A 27,706-nucleotide genomic window follows, 5' to 3' on the forward strand; every position below is an offset into this window, starting at 1 on the left:
TATTTCAAATAAGAAAATATTAAGGGAGAAAAATGAATGGTCTAAATGCCATCTATTGCTTGAAGTTGATCTATCAGAATTCCTCCAGTTCTATGATCTTATGGCTATAATTTCTCAAATCATTAGAATTACATAAATTCCATCCAGTTGGTTCCACTGATATTTACTTTGTTTCTAAATTCAACCAAACATTTATCTAAAAAACTCCTTACTAAATACCAATGGGACAAATGAGTGAATAAAAACAGAGTGCTTAAAGAAATCATTTAGAGAAGAAAAAAATGGTGGGAGAGAGAAAGACGATCAGAACAGCAGTTTAACATCAGTTCTTCCCTGACCTTATTGATTCATTTTATTATCAAACTTTAGCATGCCTCAGAATCATCTGAAGGGCTTGTTGAAATAAAGAACACTGGGCCTTACACCCAGAGATTCTGATTCAGTAGATCTGAATTTTCCAAGCTTCCCAGATGGTGCTGATGTTGTTGGTTCAGGGGCCACACACCCAGAACCACTACATTGGATTAAACCTTGATTTGTAGTAGGAAAACTTCGATTTTTTTAAAAAAATGTAGACACATGTACTTCTTTTCATTTTTTCTTCTGAAAATTAGAAACATTTCCTTTTCATGTGACATAAAGCTCAGATGTTCTTTAGAAGGAAAAAAACTGAAAATTGACATAAGCTTAAGAGAGAAAATCAAAATCGCCATTAATTCTCCTTAAGGTCCATATTGCTTGTAGCCAATTGTTTCATTTAATAATATATCTTAAACATCTTTCATGTATAACTATTTTCCCACAATATTAGAATGGCTTTATAGTAATTTATTGGATGACTACAGCTTAATCCAATCCACTATTATTGCAATAATGGTAGTTGTTATTTTTTTCATTTATTAGTAATTTATGTAATTAAATTTTTGTGTACATTCTTAATTATTTCCTTAAAATGAATATCTGGAAGTGAAATTTCTGGTACGTAAGAATAACTTTTAAAGCTTTTCTTACATGTTGTTAAATGGCCCCTTAAGAAAGATTGTTCTAATTTATACACCCACCAGCAACATGAGAATACTCATTTTCCTACACTCTTCCCAATTCTATTATCTTTAAGAGGAAAAATCTTTCCAAATTTGAGGGAAAACAGCATTTTCCAGTTTAATTTTCATTTCTGATTGCTAATAAAGCTAAACATTTTTTATGTTTTTGGCCACACAATACTTGTTTCTCATGTAGAAAGAAGTGGGACTACATCCTTTACCTTTTTTATTTTCAATTGCATTAACTGGTACTTGTGGTTTTTTCATGTTCTCATCCTCTGCAAAAGAATTCCTGTGAATGCAATATCAAACAACTCTGGATCAATGCACTGAACAAAATTCATGGAAATTACATCTAACACACTATCTTTTTTCCTGTGTGTGAGCACAGTTATTTTGATGAACACAAAGGAAAACTTTCTGGATTTCATTCCTCAAAACTGGCAATCTTGTCTCAAGTGAGGTGGTTGGAAATCTCATCATCTCTAATCAGCAGAAGCACATTTGAAGAAAACCAGGGCAAAAAGTCACTCTTTGGTCCAAAAGGGAACAATCTCTGATAGCCCAGGTCCAACAGAAGTGATTCAGAAACACACATTCCTATTGGAATCTGTTTGGCTAAAATTACAAAGTCTTGAAGCAAGAAGCCTTGGAAACTCTGAGACACAGACTGAGAAGAACATCCATATAATCTAAGAAATTGAAGCGTACCATGCAGAAAGTGACCTGTCCTGCCAAGGATTCTATCCTTAAACTCTGATGAACAGGAATGAATTTTAAGGGTTAGTTATATCTTGGTGTGTTTGCCTCATTTTTCTGTTGTATAACTAAATGCTCAGCCAGATTGGCCTTTAAATCCTCAAATTTGGGACCAAAGTAATCTAAGTTGCAGACAGAAAAATTGCTGGTCCTGATGATAGAGAATACTGGACAGGATGTGACTTGACTTTACTGTGCTGGGTTGTGAGGCTGCATTTCTACTCCAGAGAAACAGAGATAACAATACTGGCCTTACTTCACAGGGATGCTATGAAGATTCAATCAAACGCTCTGTGTTAAATTACATTTTATAAAGATTTATTGTTCCAGATATTGTACTGTACTAGTAGAGATGAATAAGGCATTTCCAATTCCCTTAAAATATAAACATCAGATAGGAAATTAAGAAGCATCAAGGAACTAAAACTATAGTTAACGTTGGAAGGTGTGATAATTTTATTGCAGTTTTATTTTTAAAGTCTTTTTTTCCCTTTAGTATATGCAATGATGTAATCAGGGGTGAAAAATTATGATGTCTAGGACTTTAAAATACTTTCCTCCTCCGAGGAATGAAGAAATAGATAAAGCAAGCATGGGGTGAGATACGTTTACTTGAAGTTTGAGTGCCAGGCCAAGGTAAAAAAAACAACAACTCTGATTTCATATGAAGTAAACACTCTAAGCAAAGCTCATAAAAGATACAACCCTGAAATGCATGTAAACTGAATCTTAGAAATGTTACTACCTTAATGGAACGGGATGCTTTGTATGTTAACTCATCCCACAAGTGATTTCTTGTGTAATTTTGTGAATAACTTATTTGTTTTGAAAATGTGTATTTTCATGGAAAGCATGTGATTAGAGCAAATTACACTTGCTACTTTATTTCCAGTAAAGTGAAAATCAGCAGAGAGTACACACACACTGATTTTAGTGTTTTCATTCTGTTCAGATTTCCACTAAGTCTGTTGGGACCTCTGGATTCTGAGCCTCAGGGCACAGACATAAGTGTCACTTTTTCTAAATGTTGCTTTTTTGACTTTATTTCTCCTCACCTTGTTGCTATAAGCAGATGGTCTTTATTTAAAAGGGTGGAGGAAGGCATTAAACCCCACAGATAGTACAGGTATGTAAAATTGGCTTTTTTGGTATGAAAAACTGGAGATGACCATTGTGAAGATAAGGGCAATTATGAATGACTACACGTGATCTTCAACTCAAGTAGCTGCGTGGCTTGAGCAAATAACCCATCTTCTCAGCACCTCAGTTTCCTCATCTGGAAAATGTGTATCATATGCATCCTCCGTGTAATACAGCATGAATGATAATTAAATATATATACACTCACTGGTAAACTTGAAGATAATTAGAATTGAGTATTCTTTCTTAAAATGTTCCAGAAACAATTTATGTAATTGCTTCTTGATAAAGACTTCAAGTTTACTTATCTTAGTGTTAACTTAGATAAAGCTTTCATACTTATCTTGATTTTCCTATAAATGAAAGAAAAATATATACCCCATTTGTCGATGCTGAAGTGACTTTTGGATGGTACAGCAACAGGAAACTGAAAGTATATTAATATTTACTACCTATCTGCTCTGCAGCACACCACACACTATGCAGTACATGATGGTGGTTATCTTATGCAATCTTGAAACAATACTTGGTAGGTGGTATAATCCATATTTTACAGGTATGGAAACTGAGACTCAGAGGAAAACCTTACCTGCTGTAATTAATAAACTCTAGAGTTGGGATTTTTGAATCCAAGTCTGTCTGATTCAAAAAGGTCCTGACTTTTTCTAACTATATTTAACACTGACCTTTAGTAAATTTCATTGTTGGAAGGAATCAGTTAGGGTTAGAATTAGGCTTAAATTCAATATTCTGAATTTAAGTCAATTGCTTAACCTTATAACAAATGTGGACCTTGAGACAAATTTCGGGAATAAACTTTCCAAAGTTTGCATATCTCAAGGGAACTTACCCAAAGTTAAAAACCATACTTAAATAGACTCCTTGGTAAATCAAGTCTGCTCTTCCCTCATCGACAACGGCAAAAGAGACAGTCTTGGATTGAGTGAGTGCAAAGAACAAACAAAGGGACAGTAGGCTGTATTATTTAAAACCTAATTTTCAAACAAACAAACAAAACCTTCTATCAATCCTATTATTTTGGAGTATTGAGGGAATAAGGCCGACTGCATAAAGATGTGGCAATTAAAGTGAGTTCTGGTCCTGGGAGATGTCCTGTGAATTCTTTGAATATGTGATTATTTGTATTTTTGAACTATTAAAACAAAGTTTCTTATAGGACTGTTTTCACTGTCTCCTGAGGCAGAAGGAAATGAAGGACAAGTCAGTAGAATTGAGGCCGTTCGTGAGGGTAACTTCAGAGACACTGATGACCATGCACGGCCATCTAGGCTTTCATTCCCTTAGGAGGTTAGGTTTACTTGTTTTCCTGGCAATAGACAAGTCAAATACTCACTTAATCCTATCATATAAAAGGGAAGCAGACTTAGCTGGCACCATAGGCACTGCCCCTTCCCCTGGCAACTGGGGGTGTTACTATGTTCACTGGCCCAGCAACCCTCTTATTCACTCATTACTACCCCTCTTTAGAATGGAAGTGGACAGAGGAGGCCAAGGACCTTGTCTCCTGGCCGAATGCTTCTCTCTGAGATTCCATCTTCTAAAAAAAAGTTCTAATCTTGCGGTAGAGACAGACATATTTATAAATTTGGATAGGTTTTGCCTAGAATAAAGTCATGCCTCAAAAACTCCAAATGAATGCTCATACCGTCTTGGGCTCCACTCTGACTGATGGTTCATAAAACAAATCTCACCTAATTCTTTCTGTCTGATGCTCCCGTAATTCAAGGATATATATCACAGGATGCAACTAGCTTGAAACTTTTAATTTTAAACATGACTTTTGAATGGAGTCAAGTCCTGATGGTTTGAAAAACTGTTGGATATATTTTTGTTACAGTGTTTGAAGACCACTAGAATCATTATGGTTTCAATGTTTTAAAGAAGCTTATTTTCCAGAGCATGAATTTTTGGACACACTTCTTTTTGTTGCTTTCTTTAATGTAGGCAATGCCTTTTGAAATCAATCTTTAGAGATTTTTGGAGTTGCACAATTCAAATTTGTGGCTCTCTTACCATTCCAGCGGGTGTGGCTGTGCCTTTTTATTCAGGAGCTGAAATTGTTCAAATACATTTAAAAGAGACCAGTATTGGGTCAGGATGGAACCAGGTTTCCCCACAGGATTTGCCATATCATAAAATTCACGCATCAAAGCTTGAAACCCAGGAGTAGTAGACGGGAAGAGCTGAGAAGGAATATTCGAAAGCAGAATATCAGAATAAGTTATGGAAAATAAAATGTAGTATTACTAGGAAAGGCCTTATATTTATTTATTCAGATATTTTAAAAATCAGATATTTATTTAAAATCCATTATCTGTACCATAATTTAATTTTCTGTGTTGCTGTCAAGGTAAATGCCACTTTTTATAAGGAACTAATTTTGCTGATGTTTATACTTTCAAAAGGGGTGAATTTTATTTCTCTTTTCATTGAAAGGAAATGGATATCTGCTTTCTATAGATACCTGAAAACAGCTGAATAACAGAGTGAGTCAGGTAGCAGGAAAAATGAGGAGAGATCCTCTTGGGTTACAAGTGTCTTACAAATGTCAGGGTGAGAGATATTAATCCTACCCAAAATAAAACTATGGTTATCCTCTTTCTACTCTGAGAGTCAGGAAATTAGTGTTTGCCCTTTCTCCTACAAAATAATTCTTCTATTCTTCACATTGTGCCAAGAGATGTTCTTTACTTTCACAATACCTTAAATTGAAGATATTGACGGACGAAGGATGAAGCTAGGTCTCTGATTATCTTTGCATAGTATTGACCCAAACTGTCATGAACGTAATACTTACTATATTTAAATTAATTAAAATAACGCATCAATTATGTTATCTTTGGAGTAATAAGCTTACTTTGAACCCTCTAAAATATGGAGCTAAATTATAAAAACAAGTGTCAAACCTTCACTAATTAATTTAGTAAGTTGGTTATAACTCATACAATTAGCATCTGAATACACAGATTTTTTAAAGTAAAAAATAAATATTTTATTCAAACAGATTAATAATAAATTATTAGTAGACTTTTTAAAATGCTATTTTAAAGAGATATTTTGTATAAACAAATCTTAGGTAGAAAAATATGAATCCAATGTAATTTACCTATATAAGGGCAGAACTAGAAACAAAGCAAGTACTGAGCATGCACATGTATATGTAATAAATTATCCTTTGATATTGATCAATAACTTAACAGAATCCAGGAAAATACATAGAAAACAAAATAAATGCCATTTATATTTTTTGGCTGAAACCAGTAAAAGTTATTATAATTATTTACATTTTCTTTCTTTGGATTTTGCTATAGAGTTACAACAAATTAAGATTTAGGTAGTTTTGGGCTTCCCTGGTGGCGCAGTGGTTGAGAGTCTGCCTGCTGGTGCAGGAGACACGGGTTCGAGCCCTGGTCTGGGAGGATCCCACATGCCACGGAGCGGCTGGGCCCGTGAGCCACAGCTGCTGAGCCTGCGCGTCTGGAGCCTGTGCCCCGCAACGGGAGGGGCCGCGATAGTGAAAGGCCCGCGCACCGCGATGAAGAGCGGTCCCCGCACCGCGATGAACAGTGGCCCCCACTTGCCGCAACTAGAGAAAGCCCTCGCACGAACCGAAGACCCAGCACAGCCAAAAATAAATAAATTAATTAAAAAAAAAAAAAAAAAAAAAAGATTTAGGTAGTTTTAAAAAATATTATTGTTCTATTAAGTAATATTTACTTTTACACAAATGAAAAAGGGCATAATAAGCAGAAGGAAATTTTGGTTACATGTATATGTCCCAAAGCTAAAAGCAAACTTTTCTGGAAAAATGTTAGCATTTTCCCTTTAAGAACTATCAATTCCTGCCAGCTATACTAATTCCATATTCTTTCACCTTTAGTAAGTCATGTATTATCTGCAAACTCTTAAAGAATATGCATTCTGCTCATCTTAATATTTATATCTCTGAAAAGAAGAAGCTTACAAAGATTTCTATTCCTTAAAGAAATATCTTCACCTAGTTTTAAGTCAAAATCAAGTCTCTTATGGCTGATCTACTGTAATCTCAGTAATCAAGAGGAATCAAAGGTCACTTTTGTTTTACCAGTTGGAATTGTCCCAAACTCCTGAGTTCCTTTATGAAAGTCATAATTGAGTTAATCTCCTCTAAAGATAGGCATTGATTTAGTTCTTTTTGATAGTTTTCACCCTATAATAGGGGAGAAAAAAACACAACTCTTAAGCAATTGCTACAAAGTCAAACCATGTTTAACACAATTCAAGAACCAAATTTTGAACTCTATAAACAGCTGGGCTAATTAATTCTAAATAATACATAATAACTGTAACTTGCCAAAATGATGTCAGAATATAAGAAAACTTCATGGTTGAAATAGCTCAGTAACACTTTGGTAGTAAGGTTGGGAAATTGGGCCCAGAAGGACAGAATGAGTGTGACAGTTTGGAAATGCAGGAAAAGTCCTTTTTTAGTCTTCAGGGTACAGAAGATCAGAGCAGCAAATTCACACGTGAACCTCACGTATGGGACATCACTATTTTGGAGTTTCACGGATTCTAGTAAACAGACTCACCCCCCCATTTTCCTCACATTCATTTTTCATTATAATGCATCCCTTAGAGCAAAAGATACACATATTACCATTCCCTCTGGGTCAAATGGTTCTAATGGTTTTAATGGCAATCCACTCACTAAGGAAGGGAAACAGGGAACTCTAGGAAGGAATCAATAAAATCATAGGGAAACAGCAGTCTATAATGTCATCTCTCTCAAAACCATCTCTCTGTAGAGCGTTGCTTGTTGGTGAGACCCTTCACATTCTACTTTTCCAAATTTTCCAATTAGGGTTTTAAAACTGAAAGATACATAGAAAACAATACTATACCTAGTAACCTGTACAGATTTTTTTATGCATCAAGAAAACTTGTACTAACAGATCATAAAAATTAACCAATCTTACTCTGAAGCACTACTCCCTAATCATCAGCATCTATCTAACCAAAGATGTCAACCAGATGTGAGTGCTTTAAAAAAAATTAGTATTATAACTCTAGTCCCTTGATGTTAATCTAGAGCACTCACTGCTATTCTAACTGCCTCTAAAAGGTTCAGGTATTTCTTTTAAAGTATTTTATAATATGTAATATGTATTATTCATTATATTCACAAAATTTCCCTGGGAATTAGGGACTGCTTTACTTCATTTTCAACCCATAATTTCATCATAATCAGTCAGTCACATACTTAAGAGACATAAAAATAATATTGGTCGGAAAAATATTAAGAGGTTTATATAATGGATACAAATCAATTTCAAATGAATTATCAAGTTGCTCACTTGCACAGTAAAGAAAACGGCACCTTCCAAAAATGAAATAAACAGTTGTCAGTACAAAAATATGCACTTACCTTAAATATACCTGATCTATAAAGTCTCTGAAATATCTCAGAAAATATGGAAAGTGAAGATTCATTAGACAGGAGAAAATTGAAAGTGTCTTTTAAAAGGAATTCTTCTGTGTTTTGGTCCTCAAAATCCATATTATCATCATCTTGAAAATTTAAATGCTCATGCACCTGTGAAAGAGTAAAAGCACAGCAAATATTTTTCATTGACTTACTTTTAATGTAGTGAAGTCACTCCTAAGACATGATTCATTTCCTGTTGGATTATAGATCAGAACTGACATCTAGTGGTCCTTTTGGAGGGCAACAGTTTTATAAAATCTAAGTAATGCTCTTTTGAAAATACGATTCTTTATAAGAACATTAACTGCTTTGTAAAATCAAATTAGTTTGTCTTGTAATTCTTTATTGTTGAAGACCTTGTGTTTATGGAAATAATATATAACATTTCTGAACAATAAATTTTAAAAATCATAATATAAACTATTAGATATGTGTGTAAAATAATGAATAAATGACCATTAGAAGATGTAGATTCATAAAATTTCAAAATTTTAGAGATAAATCTTTGAACTATTCAGCCAAATGTCTGAGCCATATATAATGTAATCATTCTCCTTGTGTAATAGTTTGAAAACCAGTCATTACAGTATGAAGTCGAACTCTGGTTGCACATAATTTTATTTTGTTTCTCTTCATTTCTTCTCATGCCATAACCCAAGATAGCTTTCTATAGACTAATGCAATCAATTTTAAAATCTTCTTGCCACTAAGGGCTATTTTAGATTAAAAATATGCTGGAGGGGCTTCCCTGGCGGTGCAGTGGTTGAGAATCTGCCTGCCAATGCAGGGGACACGGGTTCGAGCCCTGGTCTGGGAAGATCCCACATGCCGCGGAGCAACTGGGCCCGTGAGCCACAACTACTGAGCCTGCGCGTCTGGAGCCTGTGCTCCGCAACAAGAGAGGCCGCGATAGTGAAAGGCCCGCGCCCCGCGATGAAGAGTGGCCCCCACTTGCCGCAACTAGAGGAAGCCCTTGCACAGAAACGAAGACCCAACACAGCCAAAAATAAATAGTAAATAAATAAATTTATAAAAAAAAAAAAATATGCTGGAGGAGATGATCTGAATGAGTTAATTTAATTTAAGAGGAAGTAAAAGAATCAGAGTGTACAAAAAACACCCTTACATTTCCATATATTTATACAAATGTTGAAAACAAATATTTCAAAAATTCCTATGGCTTTTAAAATTAAAATATAGGCCAATTTTAAACTAAATATCTATATTAAAGAATAAAAGAGTTACCTTTTTTATAAACCCATATGAATAAGCTAGGTTACCTGCTATTTTCTATTATCTAAATGTCTGTTTTCCTGCATTAACACATACTTAGCTTTATTCCACATTTATTTCATAAACAGTGGTTGAACCACAAAAAAATCCATATTTGTTCAACAGGGATGCAGAGTGGGTATTGTAACTCAAATCAGAGACTCTCCATATGCTAGTTAATTCTCTGAACTACAGTAAATATAAGTCTGTAGTAAGTTTGATGCAAGTTGCACTTATTGATCGGTTACTATGAATGAACACACCACCACCACCACCATACACACACACACACACACACACACACACACACACACACACACACACCCTTCAGCCATCCCATGAGGACTCTGGCATACTCACCTGGAGCACTACAGGGGACCTGACACTGCCATAACCCATATCAAAAGTTAAAAGCTGAAAACATAATCTGCATCTGAAATAAAAACACAAGGTAACAAAAATACATTCTATTTGCTGTATTTACTCTCTTTTTTGATACTATATCATTAATAATCACTAAGGTTAAATTTCAAGGTCCATACTAATTACAAAGAGCAGTGGCTTGGATAATCCAAAACTGAATACAAATTAGCTCTGGATTTGGAGTCTGTTTCGTTCCTTACAGAAAATACAAATATATCTAAAGTATTCATAATACATTAAACGAAACAATGAAGTGACTCCACAAAAACGTAACGTGGAAAAGGAAGCTCTCCTAGTCCTCCACGCTAGGCATTCCTATTTGCGTATAAAGCCTGATAAAGCTTACGTTGAGGCACCTCCTTTATTGACATACTCGATTTAACATTTCCCTAGAAAAAGGCATTAAATTACACTCAAGTAAACTGAGATATGGAGATAAGAGTTAATGAATTTTGTTAATAAAAATCTATAAATAAAAATATACCTAGTCAATGGAAAGCATATATGATAAAAATAACGGAGCTTGAAAGGGGCTGCAATTAAAAAGATAATTTAAATAACTGTGCCTTATTTCTTGTCACCACTGTTTAAATACTGGTGAGTCTTTAACATGCTCTGAAGTTTTAGGATCAACAAATTAGAAAACGTAAGTTTAGAAGTTCATATTTTATACTGATATAAAATTTTCCAAGTAGCACCTACTTGTGATAATTAAGATATATTTTCACTAGCAATCAATTGTTAGAAGTAGGGGTTTTTTTTCTTTTTTTTTTTTAACATTGAAATTTGTTTTTACCTATGGAAGACCTTTGGTCCCAGAGTAGATGTTTCACTGAATACTTCAGCTGCTAGCAGGAGTTTGCTAATTGCTTCCTTCATGTTATCAAAAGCCTGAAGAGGTGAACTTGTTCTCAGAAACGTCTCAAAAAATGTTTGCAGCTGTGAACAAAGTAAAGGATTCACATGTTGAAACTACAATCTCAATTTGTCTCTCTATCATTTCCAAAGTGAACAATGTGAAAAATCCCTTTAGGCTATCTCTCCTTGACACACTCAAAAAAAACTCCTTAAAAAGGAAAATTTGATCATCTAAGACATATATACATACATATATATTTTATATATACATATATATGTAAAATATACTGAAAGAGTATATAATATACTTAAGGTATATTATATAATAAATATATATTATCACATAATATATAATGTATATATATTCTATACATTTAAAAATATAAGCCTTCCAATTGAATGTGGGGTGCCGAAATTACATCCTGTAATTTAAATTACTTTAGAGGTGCTTACTCCATTTTTCTTCTCATTCCATGGCACGTAATCATGGAAAGTGAAGTGGAACTCACAGAGCTTGTGATCAGAACTGCCAAGTTTAATTTGTGACTCTTCTACCTAGGTGAACTTGGACTTGCAACTCACTTCTCCGAATTTTTGTGTCCTTTTCTTTAAAATGGGTTACTACCTACCAACAAGAGAGTTGTGAGGCCAAATTACAAGAAAGTCACTGTAAAGTATGAAATTCAAATCTAAGCTTTTTATTATTATCCCTTTCCTGCATATATCAGAACAAAAAGAACTATATCGAAATTGCTTCTTCTTCAGGGTATTTTGCTGTGGGAGCTCTAGCCAACCACAGAAGGATCTAAGAGAATCTCAGTGTCCTCCTAACATGTTAATTTCAGGCTTCATGTGGCTAGAGAGAACGGGGCCATATTACAAAAAGGGGCAGGATGTTAGGTTTACCTCTTCATAGAAACACTATAGTTGGTATCACAAAGAGCTATTTTTATTTGCTTAAATATGAAAACAATCACAACAACAAAACTATATCTTGAGGATGCTTAACACCAAAGTTCAAGTCAAACTTTTTAAAAAGTATAAAATAGACCTCATATTGATTCATAAACTTTCTCTGGATAAACATACGCTTTCAAAAATGAAGAACAAAAAATATTTTTTGAAAAAACATGCAGCAGGTATTCTATTAATATTTTTGGAAGAACAAACTAAATTTATCTGAGCTGCGTAAGACTGCAAAGTGAAAAACTTTTGTTGCTATAATAATGAAGGACAGATATTGGCACAAATCACCTGAGGGAGATGGTAAATGTATCTTTAAGATACCCAAGCAAAATTCACCCAAGAGAAACAAATGTTGACTTCATAAACTTTTCCCAGCTGAAAAACAGAAACCTAATGAGATGTACACTTTAAGACCCTATAAACACATCATTAGCATTTGGCAGTTGGGGTGTTTTTCCCTCTCTAAGGACTAAGGAAAATGAATGCAATAACTGTATGATCAAAAGAAAATAAATCAAAGCTAACACTAAAAATATTAACACCCTTGAGTCAAAACAGAGTCACATGTTTTTCCAAATAAAAGTAACTCATCACATTTCACTCACTTCACCATATTATATAGAAAGGGTTATTGATAATATTATTGCATTTTTCCATTTTAATGTTTTCTAAATATCACAGGGTTCAAGGTTAATAATTTAAGAAAGTTGGAAATGTTTGTGTAGCACATAGGATATATAAGATTTATTATCAAATTATATCCTCCATGGTAAAAAATAATTAGCAAATTAATGCTTAGGATTGTATTTATTCTTCTACTGTGGAAATGTGTATTTCTTAATTTTTGACTGTAATTAATTTTTCACCATGTGGAAAGCACTATGTGCTGGGTTTTGGGGGACAAGGTACGTAGCATGGTGGTAACTCTAGAGACTTCAGAGGCTGAAAGTCACAGTTTCGACTTTGGTTCTCCTGTTACTACTAAATTGTGAGACCTTGCGGGATTACTAACAGTAACTTTATAGAGGTATTGCTAGGATTAAATCAGAGAATGTACATAAGGTACACCGTCACCCATCACACATCAATATTCAGTACACGTTAGCGCCTTTTATTAATTAAAACAAAAGTCCACAGCCTTCCTTCAATCAAGGAAGAACATTTAAAAAATATATGATAAGCCTTTCAATAGAAATATATTTAAAAGGGAGAAGAAAGAGGCATGATGGGTAAATAGACCCCATCACTGGTATGTCTCCCAGCAGAAGTGAAAGAGGAGAACTGAAGGACCAAAATAACTGGCTTTCCTCCCATTTCCCTAAAACTCAGCCTGCCAAGAGAAGGACCAGCCTCAACCACCAATCATGAAAGCAGGGGAACAAGAAGCTAGACAGCTGCCATTACGAACAGAAATGTGGAGAGAGGAGATAGAAATGGCATTCAAAAGGCACAATTCAAAATAGAGAGACTTCTTCATTTTTGTATTCGTTCTGTTAACAATCTTTGTCTCTATATGCATTTCCTTCTATCTCATTGCATGCATTTCCATTTATTTAAGTCCTTCAAGTCAAAGAAAATTCTAGATGAGTCATCTCTTTATTTAGTACAGTGGCAAGCAAATTACATATGCCAGAAATGAAAGTAGAATCATGCAAATGCTTACTATTTTTTTTAATCATCAACTTTCAATAAGTCGCCCAGAGAGGGCAGAATACTTATATCAATTTTTGAAGCTAATCCACTTAGGCTAAGTGGCAGACTTCTTTGACTGTCTGCTCATATTGTAATTTGTTACACTAATTTATTTCCTTGGTGAAATACTTGCGTTCTGTGCATCTCAATGTGCTCGCATGTAGAAAGAGAAATGTGCTTGATGATTTCATGAGACAATGTCAAATCTGAAATTATTTGATAGTAATTCCATTCAAAGCTATCAGAACCCAAAATACACTTTTCACTCAGGAGCTTTCTTAACCCAAGCACAACTATCTGAAAGAACACCTTCACTTTCGTAAGTTAAAATCAGCCGTGAACTCAAATATCACGGAGACTTCTCCGTCTCCAGATCAAGACTTTTAATCAATGTATTTGAATCACCTAAACATGAGAATATAAGACCCCAAGGAAATCAGTGTCTTGGCAGTAAGGTAAAAATGAATAAAAGAAGATCTTAAAACATTTAACATGACATGAAACTATTTTATGAACTATAAATTTTCCTCCTTCAGTACAAAAATGAAACACAAATTTAGTGCAAAATAAATTATGTAGAAAATGACCTTGTAAGATCATGGCTGTAAAACCAGGCAGTTAAAGCATCACCATTTGTTTGTACTTGTGTAAAATTCAAGCAATAACCCAGCAAGGTATTTGTAATTTCCACATCTAGCCATTGAAATATACGTAGATGGGTCAAAATTATCAACTAAAAATAGAAGGACAAGAGGGACTAAGGATGAACTTCAAAATATTTGTAGGAAAACTTCAGTTATGTTTTTAATATCTTAAAATATTTCTAAATTGCCCTTATATTCACCTCATTCCTCCACCTCACCTCTCACAAACCCCTCCCGTGCTAAATTCTGGGCTTCACCTGATTAATTTCCTTTATCCTCCCATAGGACATTAGGCAGATTGTTCTCAGCGGCAAAGCATGTTGTTCTGTGTTAAACTTGCTGACTTTCTTGTTTGCTCTCACCATTAGACCATAAGATCTTTTAGGGCAGATACTGTACCATTTTATCTTTGGGTGGCCAGTATCTAACGCAGGGTAGTATTAAGTAAACACTGTTGAGTAACTAAACCTAAGTATAACATTACAGAAACCACAGAGACTTTGATAAGAGAAATAGTTTACTGGAGCTTCTGGATAACATAAATTTTCTCCTTAGGACAACATGTTTATCTCTCGTTTCCATCTCGTGAGCGAGGGAGGATGAGCATTTTTCTGGTGACTTGTAATAAAACCTTTGAAAAATAGAAGCTCACAGCTGTTCAGGAGAATTTTTGAGATAAGAAAAATATAACATAAGAGTTAAAACACAGGATGAAAGATTAACCAATATTAGAGTTTTTTTAAAAAGTCATGTTCTTGACTAACTGAGAAGCTATAGCAGAATACTGATATTTCAATATTTTGAATTTTCAGTAGCGTTTAATAGCATTGTACCTTATTAAAGCTTACCAGAATTTCCCTCAGTATTAATGCGGGAGAGAGAAGTTTTCATCTTCTCAAAATAAAGAAGAATATTAGTACTTAAAACCATTTTGCACCAACAAGCATATGAAAAGATGCTCAACATCACTAGTCATTAGGGAAATGCAAATCAAAACCACAATGAGATATTACCTCACATCCATTAGGATGGCTACTATAAAAAAATAAAATAAAATATTAAGTGTGGGGAAGGATGTGAAGAAATCAGAACCCTTGAGCACTGTTGGTAGGAATATTAAATGGTGCAGCCACTATGCAAAACAGTATGGAGGTTCCTCAAGAAATCAAAATAGAATTACCATGTGATCCAGTAATTCAGCTTCTGGGTACAGAGCCAAGAGGACTGAAAACAGGGTCTCAAAGAAATATTTGTTCATCCATGTTCACATCAGCATTAGTCACAATAGCTAAATGGTGGAAGCAACTCAAGTATCCATCCATGGATGAATGGATAGACAAAATGTAGTATATACAGACAATGGAATATTATTTAGCCTTAAAAAGGAAAGACATTCTGACACATATTGCAACTCAGATGAACCTTGAGGATAGTATGCTAGTTGAAATAATCCAGTCACAAAAGATACTGCATGATTCCACTTACATAAGGTATCTAGAGTTGTCAGATTCCTAGATATAGAAAATAAAATAGTGGTTGCCAGTGGCTTGGTGGGAGGGGGAAATGCAAAGTTGTTTAATGAGTATATAATTTCATTTTTGCAAAAAGTTCTCGACACTGGTTTCACAACAACGTAAATATTTTCAACACTACTGAGCTGTACACTTAAAATGGTTAAGATGGTAAACTTCATGTTATGTATATATTACCACAATTGTTAAAATCTTTAAAGTAATATTGCAGTTTTCACAGCCTTACACCCTCCAACAACCATGTTTAAACACCTGTTAATTCTGTACCACAAAAGTCCAAAAGAACACCTTTTTAATGGTTATAAATTTTGCAAAACACAAAATAACCCCTCCGTTGCTCCATTTCTCAGCTCCTGCAAATATTGGAAATAGTTTCCATCTCTATTCCGTCTCCTCTTAGTCACTGTTTTATCCAGAGACAATCTTTTAACCTTGAACTTTTTGCTTGTTTAGTCTGAGAAATATCACACAGCAAGCCTGAATGCTGGTAGGAATGACCGAGAATAGAGGACAAATTTATGATGGAACACAAAGTCTAGGGGATGATCATTTCAGTTTAAAAGGAAAAGACCTTTTTTTTTTAAAGGAAAATATCTTATGTGATATTTTCCCTTAAAAGGAAATATCACATAAGAGTTCAGACTCAATTTTATCCATGGTAGAACTAAGGACACAACTAAATATATGAAATCCAAGAGTCTATGTTCTTTTCCAGATTAAAAGGGGAATAAATATGCATTCAAATCTGCCTCTTTTTAATACAGTTGGAATTTAAGTCTATTGTTCTTGATTGATATTATTCTGCCTTTTACAGACTCAATTGGGATCTCTCTGTCTGACTCTGACCTAACCAATCTCTCTCCCTGGCACTTGCCAAACTCTTAAAGTGTATCTGAAGGAATTTGGACACCTCAGAATTTTATCCCAATGTAATATATTTTATATACAAAGTATTTTTTGATCACCTTATAATTCTCAATAAGAAAAATGTTTATAAATTTAATTTAAAATTTCAGTTACCATATGGCTCTAAATTTTAAAATGTTTTTTCCAAAGAGTTACGATTACAATTATTTGTTGTACACAACTGGTCAGAAAAATAGAAATACATTACACATCTTAATAAATAATTTATAAAATAAGAAGTAAAATTGTTTTGGAAATGCACCCCTTAGATGGATATGACTTCTTTTCATTCACTTAGTTGAGTCTTTTTATCCACTGAGACAACAGTATTTATTGTTAGAATGAGAAGGGTTCAGCATTGGTATTAATATTATTTTCAACGTAAGCATGGAGATTTGTTCACACAAATACATAGGTGTAGATGGAAGGGTTTAGTTAGAGCAACATGACTTAATTCCTTGAGCTCCCTTCAAAGTATATGAAAAAAAAAAAACACGTAGTGATTTATCATGAAATATTTAATTTTGTTAAAAACTGAAAACAATCTGAGTTGTGAAGGATTTGTTACTTGGTGATAAGCATCCTTCACTTTCTCTAGTGAAAACCGTATTTAAATGCGTCTGTTTTGGGGAGGGGTTGCAGAATTTTTTCACCCTGGAGCAATCATTATTATAATATTAGGGATAGATGAGCGCTAGGTCTTTCTTTTGAAGAGCAGAGGGCTGTGCATGAAGGGATGGGGAATAAAAAGCACCCGCTTTAGAGGCGCTGTCTCAGCGAGATCAAATTTTAGGAAGGTATACATGTGAAAGATGAAGTTATGGGCATTGATTCTCTTGAAACTATCTATGGGGCTGTGAACCCCTAGAAGAGTCTTCATGGCTCCCCAGAGGCACACGACACCCCACTTGAGGATCATAGCTCTGGCTGTGTGTGGCCCAGAGAACACATCTGCTGCACGTCAGAGGGCTGTGGAAGGAGATGAAGGGCTGGTGAGCATTCTGGACCGTAGCAAGAAGTCTCCTTTGTGTTTTAAAGGGTCATGATTTAGGTGGAAAATCAGATATATAAAAACAGAAGGAAAAGAGAAAAAAAGTTTTGAGAAAGGGAGGGAAAAAAATGACTAAATTACAAACCTAAGCACTGATGTAATTTTTCATTTCACGCACATGTGGTATTTGGATATAATTCTATGTCATACTTAATAATACTCACTAACCTTAGCCAAGTTGACACCATGTGCCAGACACTGTGTGTTTCTCATGCACTGTTTTGTTTATATTCACAGCAATGTTATGAGGTTGATACTCATTATCCCCATTTTATAGATGAAGAAACCGAGGGTTGAGAACACAAGTAATTTGCCTAAGGTTTTACAACTAAGAGGTAACCAACATGGGTGTTGAAACCAGTCTGCTTGGCTGCAAAGCCCCAGCATTACCTCTGCTATTGTTGCTTTGATTATACAGATTTAGGAATGTGGATGGACCCTGAAATATTGAAGAATGAATCATCTGTGTTTTTACTTTCACGGAAAATGTGTTTGAAACTGTCACAATTCTCAAACACCCACACATCTAACAATTCAACTCAACAACTTGAGCATTTGTGTAGCCTAATTACCTTTTGGAAAAACTAAGGCCATTTCTTTGTGACTTAAATGAAATTGCCTGGATCAAGAACAAATCCTGTGTTAAGTCAAATGATTTAAGAACATAAATATTCTCGTCATTTGTTTTAGCTCATTGAAAATTGGCTTGCTTTAGGGTAAACCACAGAAAAACTAAATTAATTGACTGAACCTAAATTAGGATAATTTTTCCTCATTCTCTGGAATTATATCAAAACTCCAATATTTAAGTAAGTTTCATGCTTCCAGTGACATGAATAATTTTATTCATTTGTACTTCTTAATAACCCTAAGCTTTAAAGCATACATTAAAATTGGAAATTCAGAAAGTAGATTCTGTGATTTAATCAGTTTATGGTTAAAAATTTTTAAATTTCCCATATGTATATCAGAGAATTGATCAGAGCAAGGTACCAAAATACAGAAGTCTATGAAGAGCATAAAAATTTAATTATTTGCTTGGAACGGTAGAACCCTGATTGCATTATATTCAACCTTCTCAGGGAGCTGGCAGATTAACCTTATTGCCCCATCTAGAATCTCTCAGTAGGATATAAAGGATCACAGAGATTTTACAGAATAAAGTAAAAGTTAAAGTTGTAAGATTTTATCATTGGACTCTGTGGACATATGTCTACTCATTTTCTTTATATGAATGCCATTGTTCAAGCAGGTCACAGCTTCTGCATTTTCAGTGCCTAGAATGCACGGTCGAATGCCTGCTGCTTCTGGTTTGGTTTCTCCAACCTCACTCTGGCTTCCACCCCAAACGCTGGATAAACTGAACCCTTTCTAGGGTGTACAGATTCCTAAGTATTCTCTTCTCACCTTCTTATCGGAATACATCACACTTCATCATCCTACTATCCTCCAAGGGAACTGACCTGTGAGTTGAGGTCCCGTGTGTTTGAAGATAACTCTCGATCCCATGGTGGTTGAGAAGCAGGCACTTCTGTCTGGGTTGTTTTTACAGTAATGGGGACCTGGACACCTGGGACCTGCCTTGTCACACTAGGCAGGCTGAGCAACTAGTTATTCTGTTCATGTCTTAGAAGTGGCAGGATACCTCTGTTGGAAATGGCAGGAGGGAGAGGGAATGAGGTGGAGAAAGGCAGGGAGGAAAGTGAGCGGGAAAAGAAACACCAAGTTCCCAAGGCGAGAACTTATTCTATGCCGGGCCCTCAGGCAGGGTTTGGAGCAAAGGAGACCTAAGAACCAGACAAATGGAGACGAAGCATGTAAACGGGTAGTCTGCCGTGACAGCAAGAAGCTCTCCTTCTCTCCACCTCCTCACTTCCCGCTTCTCTGTCCCACTCCCTTCCATGTGCTCTGTCTCAGGAAAGGGACCCACCAGTCACATCATGGCTGAAGAGTCCTCTTTGAGCCCTCTCTATCTAGCCCCTCTCTCTCAACTCATCACTGACTCTTGTTTCTACCTCCAAAAGGTGTCAGTTTCTCACCTTCTTTAGACCACCACCTCACCGACCTGTCCAAGCCACCGTCCTCCTCACCCAGATGCCTGGCAACTGATCGCTCTGTCCCCACTCATAATCCTCTTCAGTCTGTCCTCTACACGGCAGCAGCAGAGTGGGCTTGAAAAGGCAGAGCTAATGACGACACTGGGGTGTTCTGTGATCCTGCCTGGACTCTCCTACCTCAGGGCATCGGAATGGGCCCTTTGCTGGGAATGCTTTACCACCAGCTCTTCAAATGACACTTAGTCTCCTCCACGAAGCACAGCTCAGATGTCACCTGGTCAGGGAGATCTTGCTGCCTCTCAAAAGTGGGCGACCCCCTCACTTTCTACACAGCTTCCTCCCTCACTGCATTCTTAGCAATAATAAAGATCTGCATTATGCCAAGGGAAGTAAGTCAGACAGAGAAAGACAAATACTGTATGATGTCACTTATATGTGGAATTAAAACAATACAACAAACTAGTGAGGATAACAAAAAAGAAGCAGACTCACAGATACAGAGAACAAATTAGTGGTTACCAGTTGCCGGGGTGGGGGGTGGCAGTAGCGGGGCGGGGGGGAGGAGTGGGAGGTACAAACTATTGGGTGTAAGATAGGCTCAAGGATGTATTGTACAACACAGGGAATAGAGCCAATATTTTGTAATAACTGTTCATGGAAAGCAACCTTTCAAAATTGTATTAAAAAAATGTAGTTCTCTGTATTTTCTTATATATGTATAATTAATTTTTATCTGTATTTCATCTACTATTCAACACAAGAATAAACTCCACGAAAGCAGGGACTTTGTCTTGTTTGTTACTATATCACTTGAACCTAACACAATGTCTAGCATATGAGACACTTCATATGAGAACTGCCCAGTAAATATTTGTACAAGGAATCAAAAAACTCATTTAATCCATAGGAAACTAGTCCTATTTTTCAGATAGAAAAAGTGGTTCAGAGAGGTTGAAAGACTTGCCTGAGGTCACACAGTTGGTACAAGGATCTTCCTACTGCATATCCATATCTAGGCCTCTAGAGGTCATGCTTTGGGATTTTTGTTTTTAGTTCTGTAGATCCAGCACTATAGATCCAGTACTAGTGATTTATTTCTCTCTCCTTTAGAGTAAAAATGCAATTGGATATACGCTTCTCACTCAGCCTGAAAGAACGTCATCATTGTCTTATTCATATTTTAAAATCACATTTCTTTTTCCTTTTAGGGTAACTCCTTGAAAGCATGAAAATGTAACATAGTTCCTCAGCATAATGTTTTTCTTCTTTGACTTCTGAGTATAAAGTAATAATTTCACTCTCTGTGACTTGAATACATATTCTTTATGTAGATGATTTGGGTAATCAAGCACACGGGAAAATTCTCATGCCTTTCAAATATTTCTGGAATCAAATTTCTGATAGAAATCAATTTGGAACAGTACTTTTTTAAACAGGTAAAGGAGGCTGTGATGGCTGGAACTACTGGATGCTGGAAGACTAGACACCAGGCATCGGGAAGCTGGTTTAGAAGGGGACACATACCACATATAGATACATATAAATACAGGGATACCAAGAATTCCTCTCTTGGTTGCAGTCCCTTTCTCCAAATGGTAAAACTTGCTTCACAGAGCTTCTGATAACTATTAATAGTTTCATAAGCATGGAGGTGAGGGAGAGAGGCCAAGCTGTTATGAGACAGAGGATAGAGTCGGGGGTATGGGGATGCTCCACATCAGGAAATGAGGAAGTCAGAGAACGACCGCTTCACTGGAAGATGCTCCAAAGAGACAGAACTTACAAAAGCAATGAAATATGTCTGTATATTGCAGTTCGTATAGAATACAGCACGATGCGTGTGTGCAGAATCCTGAGAAAGAATCCATCTTTGTCTGCCTTAGTAACATTCAGAGAAATGAAAGACAAACTTTCAGTTCCACCTCACAATATTAGGTCATTTATATAATTCAAAGGAATTCAGGCTAAAAACCGATTTGAGGTTCAGGTTGAAATCAAATAGAAGCACACACAGAAGATACGTGGATAAAAATAATGCACTCTCAGATGCTGAGTCGAAAGTGCTAGTGCTAACTTTACAGTAATTAAAAAAAAAAGACCTATGTATTGCAAAATCTCCTTAAATGGAAAAACAATTCCCAGTGACTTACAAATGTTGATATCATTCCAAATAATTATGTGACCTAGGCAATTTAAATTGCACTGAAGAGTTACCACCATTCAGAATCTCTACTTAGCAATATAGCCTTACTACCACAGCATGGATTATCAAATAACTTTTTAAAAATAAATATGTATATTCCAGTGAAAGAAAATGGTCAGAGATTTGCTGTCCAAATATTTTTGCTTTCTCTTTTTCTTTCACTATTGGACAGTGCAGGCAATACCTATAAAGACCACTTGGGGGCAATACAGTATTTTTGTTGTGTCTCATCACATAGCTATGTAGGTTTCAGAGAAGATTGCTGTTTCTTTCAAATTTGAAGCCCCATTTTAATATATGGGAGGGAAAAGGCTGTATTTCATTTTAAACTTACAATGCATAAATCACATAAGACAAATGCAAGTCAGATTTTCTCCTGAAGGGAACAAAAGTGTGTCTTCTTTTAGCAGACAAATCAGTCTTACCTAGTTGGCACATTTGGGAATATTTTATGTTTAGAATTTGTCACAGCTTTAGAGATAGATCTCAAAGAATAAAGGAAACTGTTAATAGAAGTGTTTAAAATAACAAACATATAATGATCTTCAAAATGTACTAGTGGAAAGTTATTTTGTTTCTATACTTAAAGTGAAAATGTAAATATCACCTGTCTTCTCCACTGAGTATATATTTTAGAATAAACTTAAGCATTAAAGTAATTAATTTTTGACAACATTTACTGCCATTGTCTTCACTGTTATTACTTTGCATTCACATCACACTTTGTAAAGGGGTTATTTTATTACTGATTATTCTTTTCAGCAATTTGATGAGTGGAGTCTCTATTCCAAGCCATTTCTCTCCCCTCTGTCTGCTGAGTATTAAGTATTGTCAGGCACTGAAGGTGTTTCTTTTGTAAATCAAAAATAAACATAATCTCTTCTTTAAAGAATTTTACATGTATGTAGGCAAGTAAATTTTTCTGCTTCGTTTTTGTTCTCTTCATTCTTTTATTTACTTTATCTAATTTTTTTCTCCCAATATATTTTCCTGTCCTCAGAAGATATTTAACATTACCACAGGGATGTAAAACTCAGGTGAGTCTTGTCAAAGTCCAGGAATCAAGGCTTATGAAGTTAAATTTGATAACTCTCTTGGTGCCTTCTCAGAAGTGAAAAAAAATCAGGAAGATGGCAGGGAGTTTTGCCTTAATTCATGGGTCCATTACCCAAAGATTCATCTTAACAAATCCTTATCATATGGAGGGTAGTGAAGGAAGAGATTATAGCTGTTCTGCCTTTGAACATCTTTCTGGCTTAGCTAGCTCATCTATTGAAGAAATAATGAGAAACTGAAAAATTAAGATGGTGTTCCCTGTGGATGCTTAAACGGCTCTGGAGCACTGTTTACAAGAGTCCTCATTTTTCATGCTCAGTTTTTACTCTAAACCCTTGTTTATTTTATAAACTTCTGATCAGCGAGGTGTAACAGAAATCAGAGCAATAAGTCTGTACGGGATAACTACAGAAAGAGGAAGAGCCTCCACAAACTAATTTATAAGCGCTTCTGTGATGTCCACAGGCCATCGACTCCTAGGCTCCAGTTTGGAGAAATGACACTTGATCTTTGCAAATCCTTAACTGGGCATCTTCCTCATCCCGACACAGGCATCCACTAGATGGTGTCAAGGAGAAGGGGGCTTTGAACAGGACAGGTAAAGGGGGGGGGCGGGGAGCAAAGGAGTAGGCAAATACACACCCTAAACCCCAAACTACCACTAAGGCCTTCCCTCTTCCATCTCTCCAGCATCCTGAATGAATTCACTTACTTCACCTGATCTCACACTGAAGTCCCTAAATATCAGTTAACCTCCATTTTCCTGGATAGATAATTAACACTTGTCCATCAGTTTTTGTGCATTAAAGGAAATAATAATTAGCAAATTTATTCATTAGGGTTAAGTTTCACCTTTATGTTGTCACTACAATGCATATATATAATGGGTCCATATCAGATAATTATATCAGTTCACTATGTTAGTTCAGAAGAGATGACATAATTAACAAAGATGGTATATATAAATTCATTATATTTATCTTCTGTTGCAGAACCTACTCTAAAATTTATCTTCTGTCGCAGAACCTACTCTAAAATATTTCCCCAAGTTTCAGTTTTTAGCAAGTTACAATTAACAAGATACCTTTAATAAAAATGATAATGATAGACAATCATTCACTGATTAATATTTTTTGAGGGCTTCCCTGGTGGCGCAGTGGTTAAGAATCCGCCTGCCAATGCAGGGGACATGGGTTCGAGCCTTGGTCCAGGAAGATCCCACATGCCGCGGAGCAACTAAGCCCGTGCGCCTAGAGCCCGTGCTCTGCAACAAGAGAAGCCACCGCAATGAGAAGCCCGCACACCGCAACGAAGAGTAGCCCTCGCTCGACGCAACTAGAGAAAGCCCGAGCGCAGCAACGAAGACCCAACACAGCCAAAATAAATAAATAAAATAAGTAAATTTTTAAAAATATATTTTTTTTGAGTGCCTGGCACTCTCCAGATTTTGCCTGCAGTTCTGAAAGCTTAGGGTCATGTGTTTAAATGATCATTTTTGATCAAGTAAACATGGCCATGATTAATGAATAATTTTCTTAGGCTAATAATCCAGGTTCAGTATTAAGAACAAATGAATGCACAAAATTACCTGAAAGCCTTTTATGGAACAAAGATGGAAATGAATGAGTGAAAAAAATGAATGAATAAAGGAAATTTTTCAACACAAGAGACAAAGTTGCCATGAGCAGTATCAATGCCATCAACAGCATAAAATTATTTTGCATTTTTTCACTTTAAAATCCTGGGCAGTTGCAAAATAATCATTCTTTTTCTAGAGCTAACATATACCTGAAATAATATTTAACACCAATATGGGCTGATTAGATAAGTGTTATTTTGCAATTATTATTTAGGTTTTTATTGTAAGTCAGTTTTCGTCACATGTTTATTCAATTTTATTCTGGTTATCTATAATTTCTATTTATATAAAATCATACTTCAAAATGAACACCCTGATGCAATTTTTAAATTTAATCCAAGCAAGAGTAGACCAAGTAATACATCAACTCTTTTTACAAACTCCTAGAAGCAGGCTCTTATTCACATTCTTTCTATAGCTGACATAAATCTCCTGGGCCTACCGAAGGGCCAGATGCTCAGTGAAGAAGTCTTTTACAAGGTCTGCTCCATAGTCTGCAGTTTTAGATGTAAAATGAAGATCAGTAGAAGAACACTTCCTCAAGTTGGAAAACTATATTGTAACTTTATACCTGCTTCGAAAGACATTACTCATTTTTACCTTGAGAATATATGAGCTATCTCACCTGACGTTATGAAAAGCACTGTATAAATATTGACAACAAATGAGGCTAACTTTATCCCTACAACTGTATCATGTTTCCAAAACTGAATAAGAGACATATGCATCTTTTAAAAGGGGTCCTTGTAAATAACAACATGCCCCTCTTTGCCAAGGTTCACTCTCTCCTCTGTGCACATTTGCTGACTGCATCGATGTGAGAGGGAACTGTGGGCACTGGAAATGGAAGAATGGTCCCCCAAAGGCCAGTGCAGTGGTGGTAGAGAGCTGGTGATTTAGAGACTGGGCAGGAGCTTGCTTTAACTTTGGTTTCCACTGGAGGTGATTCTCATAGATACTGATGTGAGCAAAGACGGCAATGTCCTGTGTTTTCCCTTTTCTATCAAAGTGGCCCTGCCCAGAAATTCAGATGATGACATCTGCCTATTACATTTCCTGGAAAGCCACTAGAAGATCATTGCAAAATACAGGGCTGAATGAGAACAGCTAGGGATTAAATATCCTTGGGCAATTTCTTCACATGGTTAAACAATTTTAAATGATCTTTGATTGAATTCTACCCAAGCATTTATCAAGAGCTGATTACGTTCAAGGAATTATCCTCATGTAACCTATGAATATCAAATATCAACAAAAGAACATCTTCAAATATGGAATGGCTGATCAAAATACAAATTCATTTAAGTTATGTCTCAACTAGACAAAATAAGGCTTTGGATAGGTCTTCCTGCCAGAAGTCACAAATCACTCCAGCAATACATTTTCATCAAAGCAGTCAGCTATGATCACAAGTATATAGAATCTCCAGACATCATAAAGAAGTTATAGACAGGAGAGTTTCCTCTCTGCTGGATAACTTTACAATGGATGAAGGGATAACTTGTGACTTTTTACTCTAAGAACCAAATTTAAATTTCTTGCAGTTAATCTATATGACTTGCGTATAAAGACAGCCATGGATGTATTTGACTGAAAGTTATAGTTACAATGTCTGTGGAAGAGTTCTACTCTTCAATGCATAGGTATAACTGGAGTGTTTTATAGTTGAATTGAGAGCTTTTTCAGGGAAGAAATGTTTGAATAAAATATTGCTTGCAGTTGAATTTATTATATTCACCAAGAAAATGACATTGCTTAACAGCAAGCAGCAAAAATGGTGGTTTTAAAACTGGATCAAAGGATATAATAATCAAATGTTGCATTTGCTATTAATTTTCTTTCTTCTCCACCTCCCTTTCCCTTTTAAATTTGAACATTCTTTGGAAACATCTAACACTTATATTTTAAATTATTTTTATTGTACAGAAGGGGATTTTAGAAAAGTTTAGTTTATGAAGCTTCTCTTTCCATTATTTCTCAAATTTGCATTAATGATATTTTTCAACTCTCTCCAAAGCTATAGTACACAAAGTATCTCAGCAGCAGACGTAATTGGAAATAAATGAGCTCATAGTTATATCTGTTATTACTTTCATACTCCTTTAGCTGCCAGAATGTTCTATAAATGGCCACCAATAACCAGTTTAGTGGGCTTGCCTCACTGCACAGTGCATAAATCACTACTGATTTAACCGAGTAATTTAGCCTTTGGATTCAGGACTCAGTACAAACACACACACACACAAATTATGTTTTGTGGAAATTTAAGAACAGTATTTAATAAAACATTGACATCACATGGTTAGTCTTTAAAGTGGGTTTTGGTCCTGTCCTCCACGTTAGCATTGAAAACTGTTTCTATGTATTTTTTCACTTCTAAAAATATCACAAGGTAGCTGTATTTTGGAGAATGGCTAAGTGATTTAACAGATAAGTATAATCTATTTGTTTTAACTTAAGCTATAAGTACTTCAGTTGGGTAAATAAATAGACCCTTGTTTTCTGAATCTATCTGTAGCATCAAGTATAACTTTGACCTCTAGAAGGAAATAATTGCTCTCTGGCACATTAATCCAGGAAGCTGCACTACCTCCCTTTGAGAGCAGATAACAGTACTGTCCAGAATAATCAGGCAAGATCTTGAAAAGACAAATCCCAAGGAGAGGAAGAAAATGACAAGAACTGCATGGTTTCCCATGCTACAACTGCAGCTCGCGTCTGTCCTGCAGACATGACAAAGATATGAATAACAAACAAAGCAGTGAACAAAGCATGAAAATCTAAAGAAAACCAAATCACAAAGAGCTTTCTTTTCATATGATTTTCCTTCAGGAAACACATAAAAACTATCACAAAAAAAGCATATCATTTCTACCTGTCATTTCTACTGGGGTTGGGGGATGTGGTGCTTAAATAAAGAAAAGACAAAACAAAACTTAAAAACAATTACTTGGACTATCTAGGAGCTTCAGTTTCC

At 35.5% G+C, this 27,706-nt stretch overlaps 1 protein-coding gene across 2 annotated transcripts in view; it reads right to left on the reverse strand.

The window, feature by feature from the left end:
* The window catches only part of CPED1 (cadherin like and PC-esterase domain containing 1), a 291,359-nt gene that overhangs the window by 155,085 nt on the left and 108,568 nt on the right, over window positions 1-27,706 (reverse strand). For both annotated transcript variants that reach the window (XM_057550402.1, XM_007177252.3), the window contains exons 7-12: window positions 10,922-11,064; window positions 10,063-10,135; window positions 8,371-8,538; window positions 7,048-7,152; window positions 4,977-5,146; window positions 1,265-1,335 (exon numbers count right to left, since the gene is read on the reverse strand). In XM_057550402.1, coding sequence (XP_057406385.1) covers window positions 1,265-1,335; window positions 4,977-5,146; window positions 7,048-7,152; window positions 8,371-8,538; window positions 10,063-10,135; window positions 10,922-11,064 — 730 coding nt within the window. The remainder of the gene's footprint in view (window positions 1-1,264; window positions 1,336-4,976; window positions 5,147-7,047; window positions 7,153-8,370; window positions 8,539-10,062; window positions 10,136-10,921; window positions 11,065-27,706) is intronic.

This window comes from Balaenoptera acutorostrata, chromosome 7 (assembly GCF_949987535.1).
Source record: "Balaenoptera acutorostrata chromosome 7, mBalAcu1.1, whole genome shotgun sequence".
Classification (NCBI taxonomy): Eukaryota; Metazoa; Chordata; class Mammalia; order Artiodactyla; family Balaenopteridae; genus Balaenoptera; species Balaenoptera acutorostrata.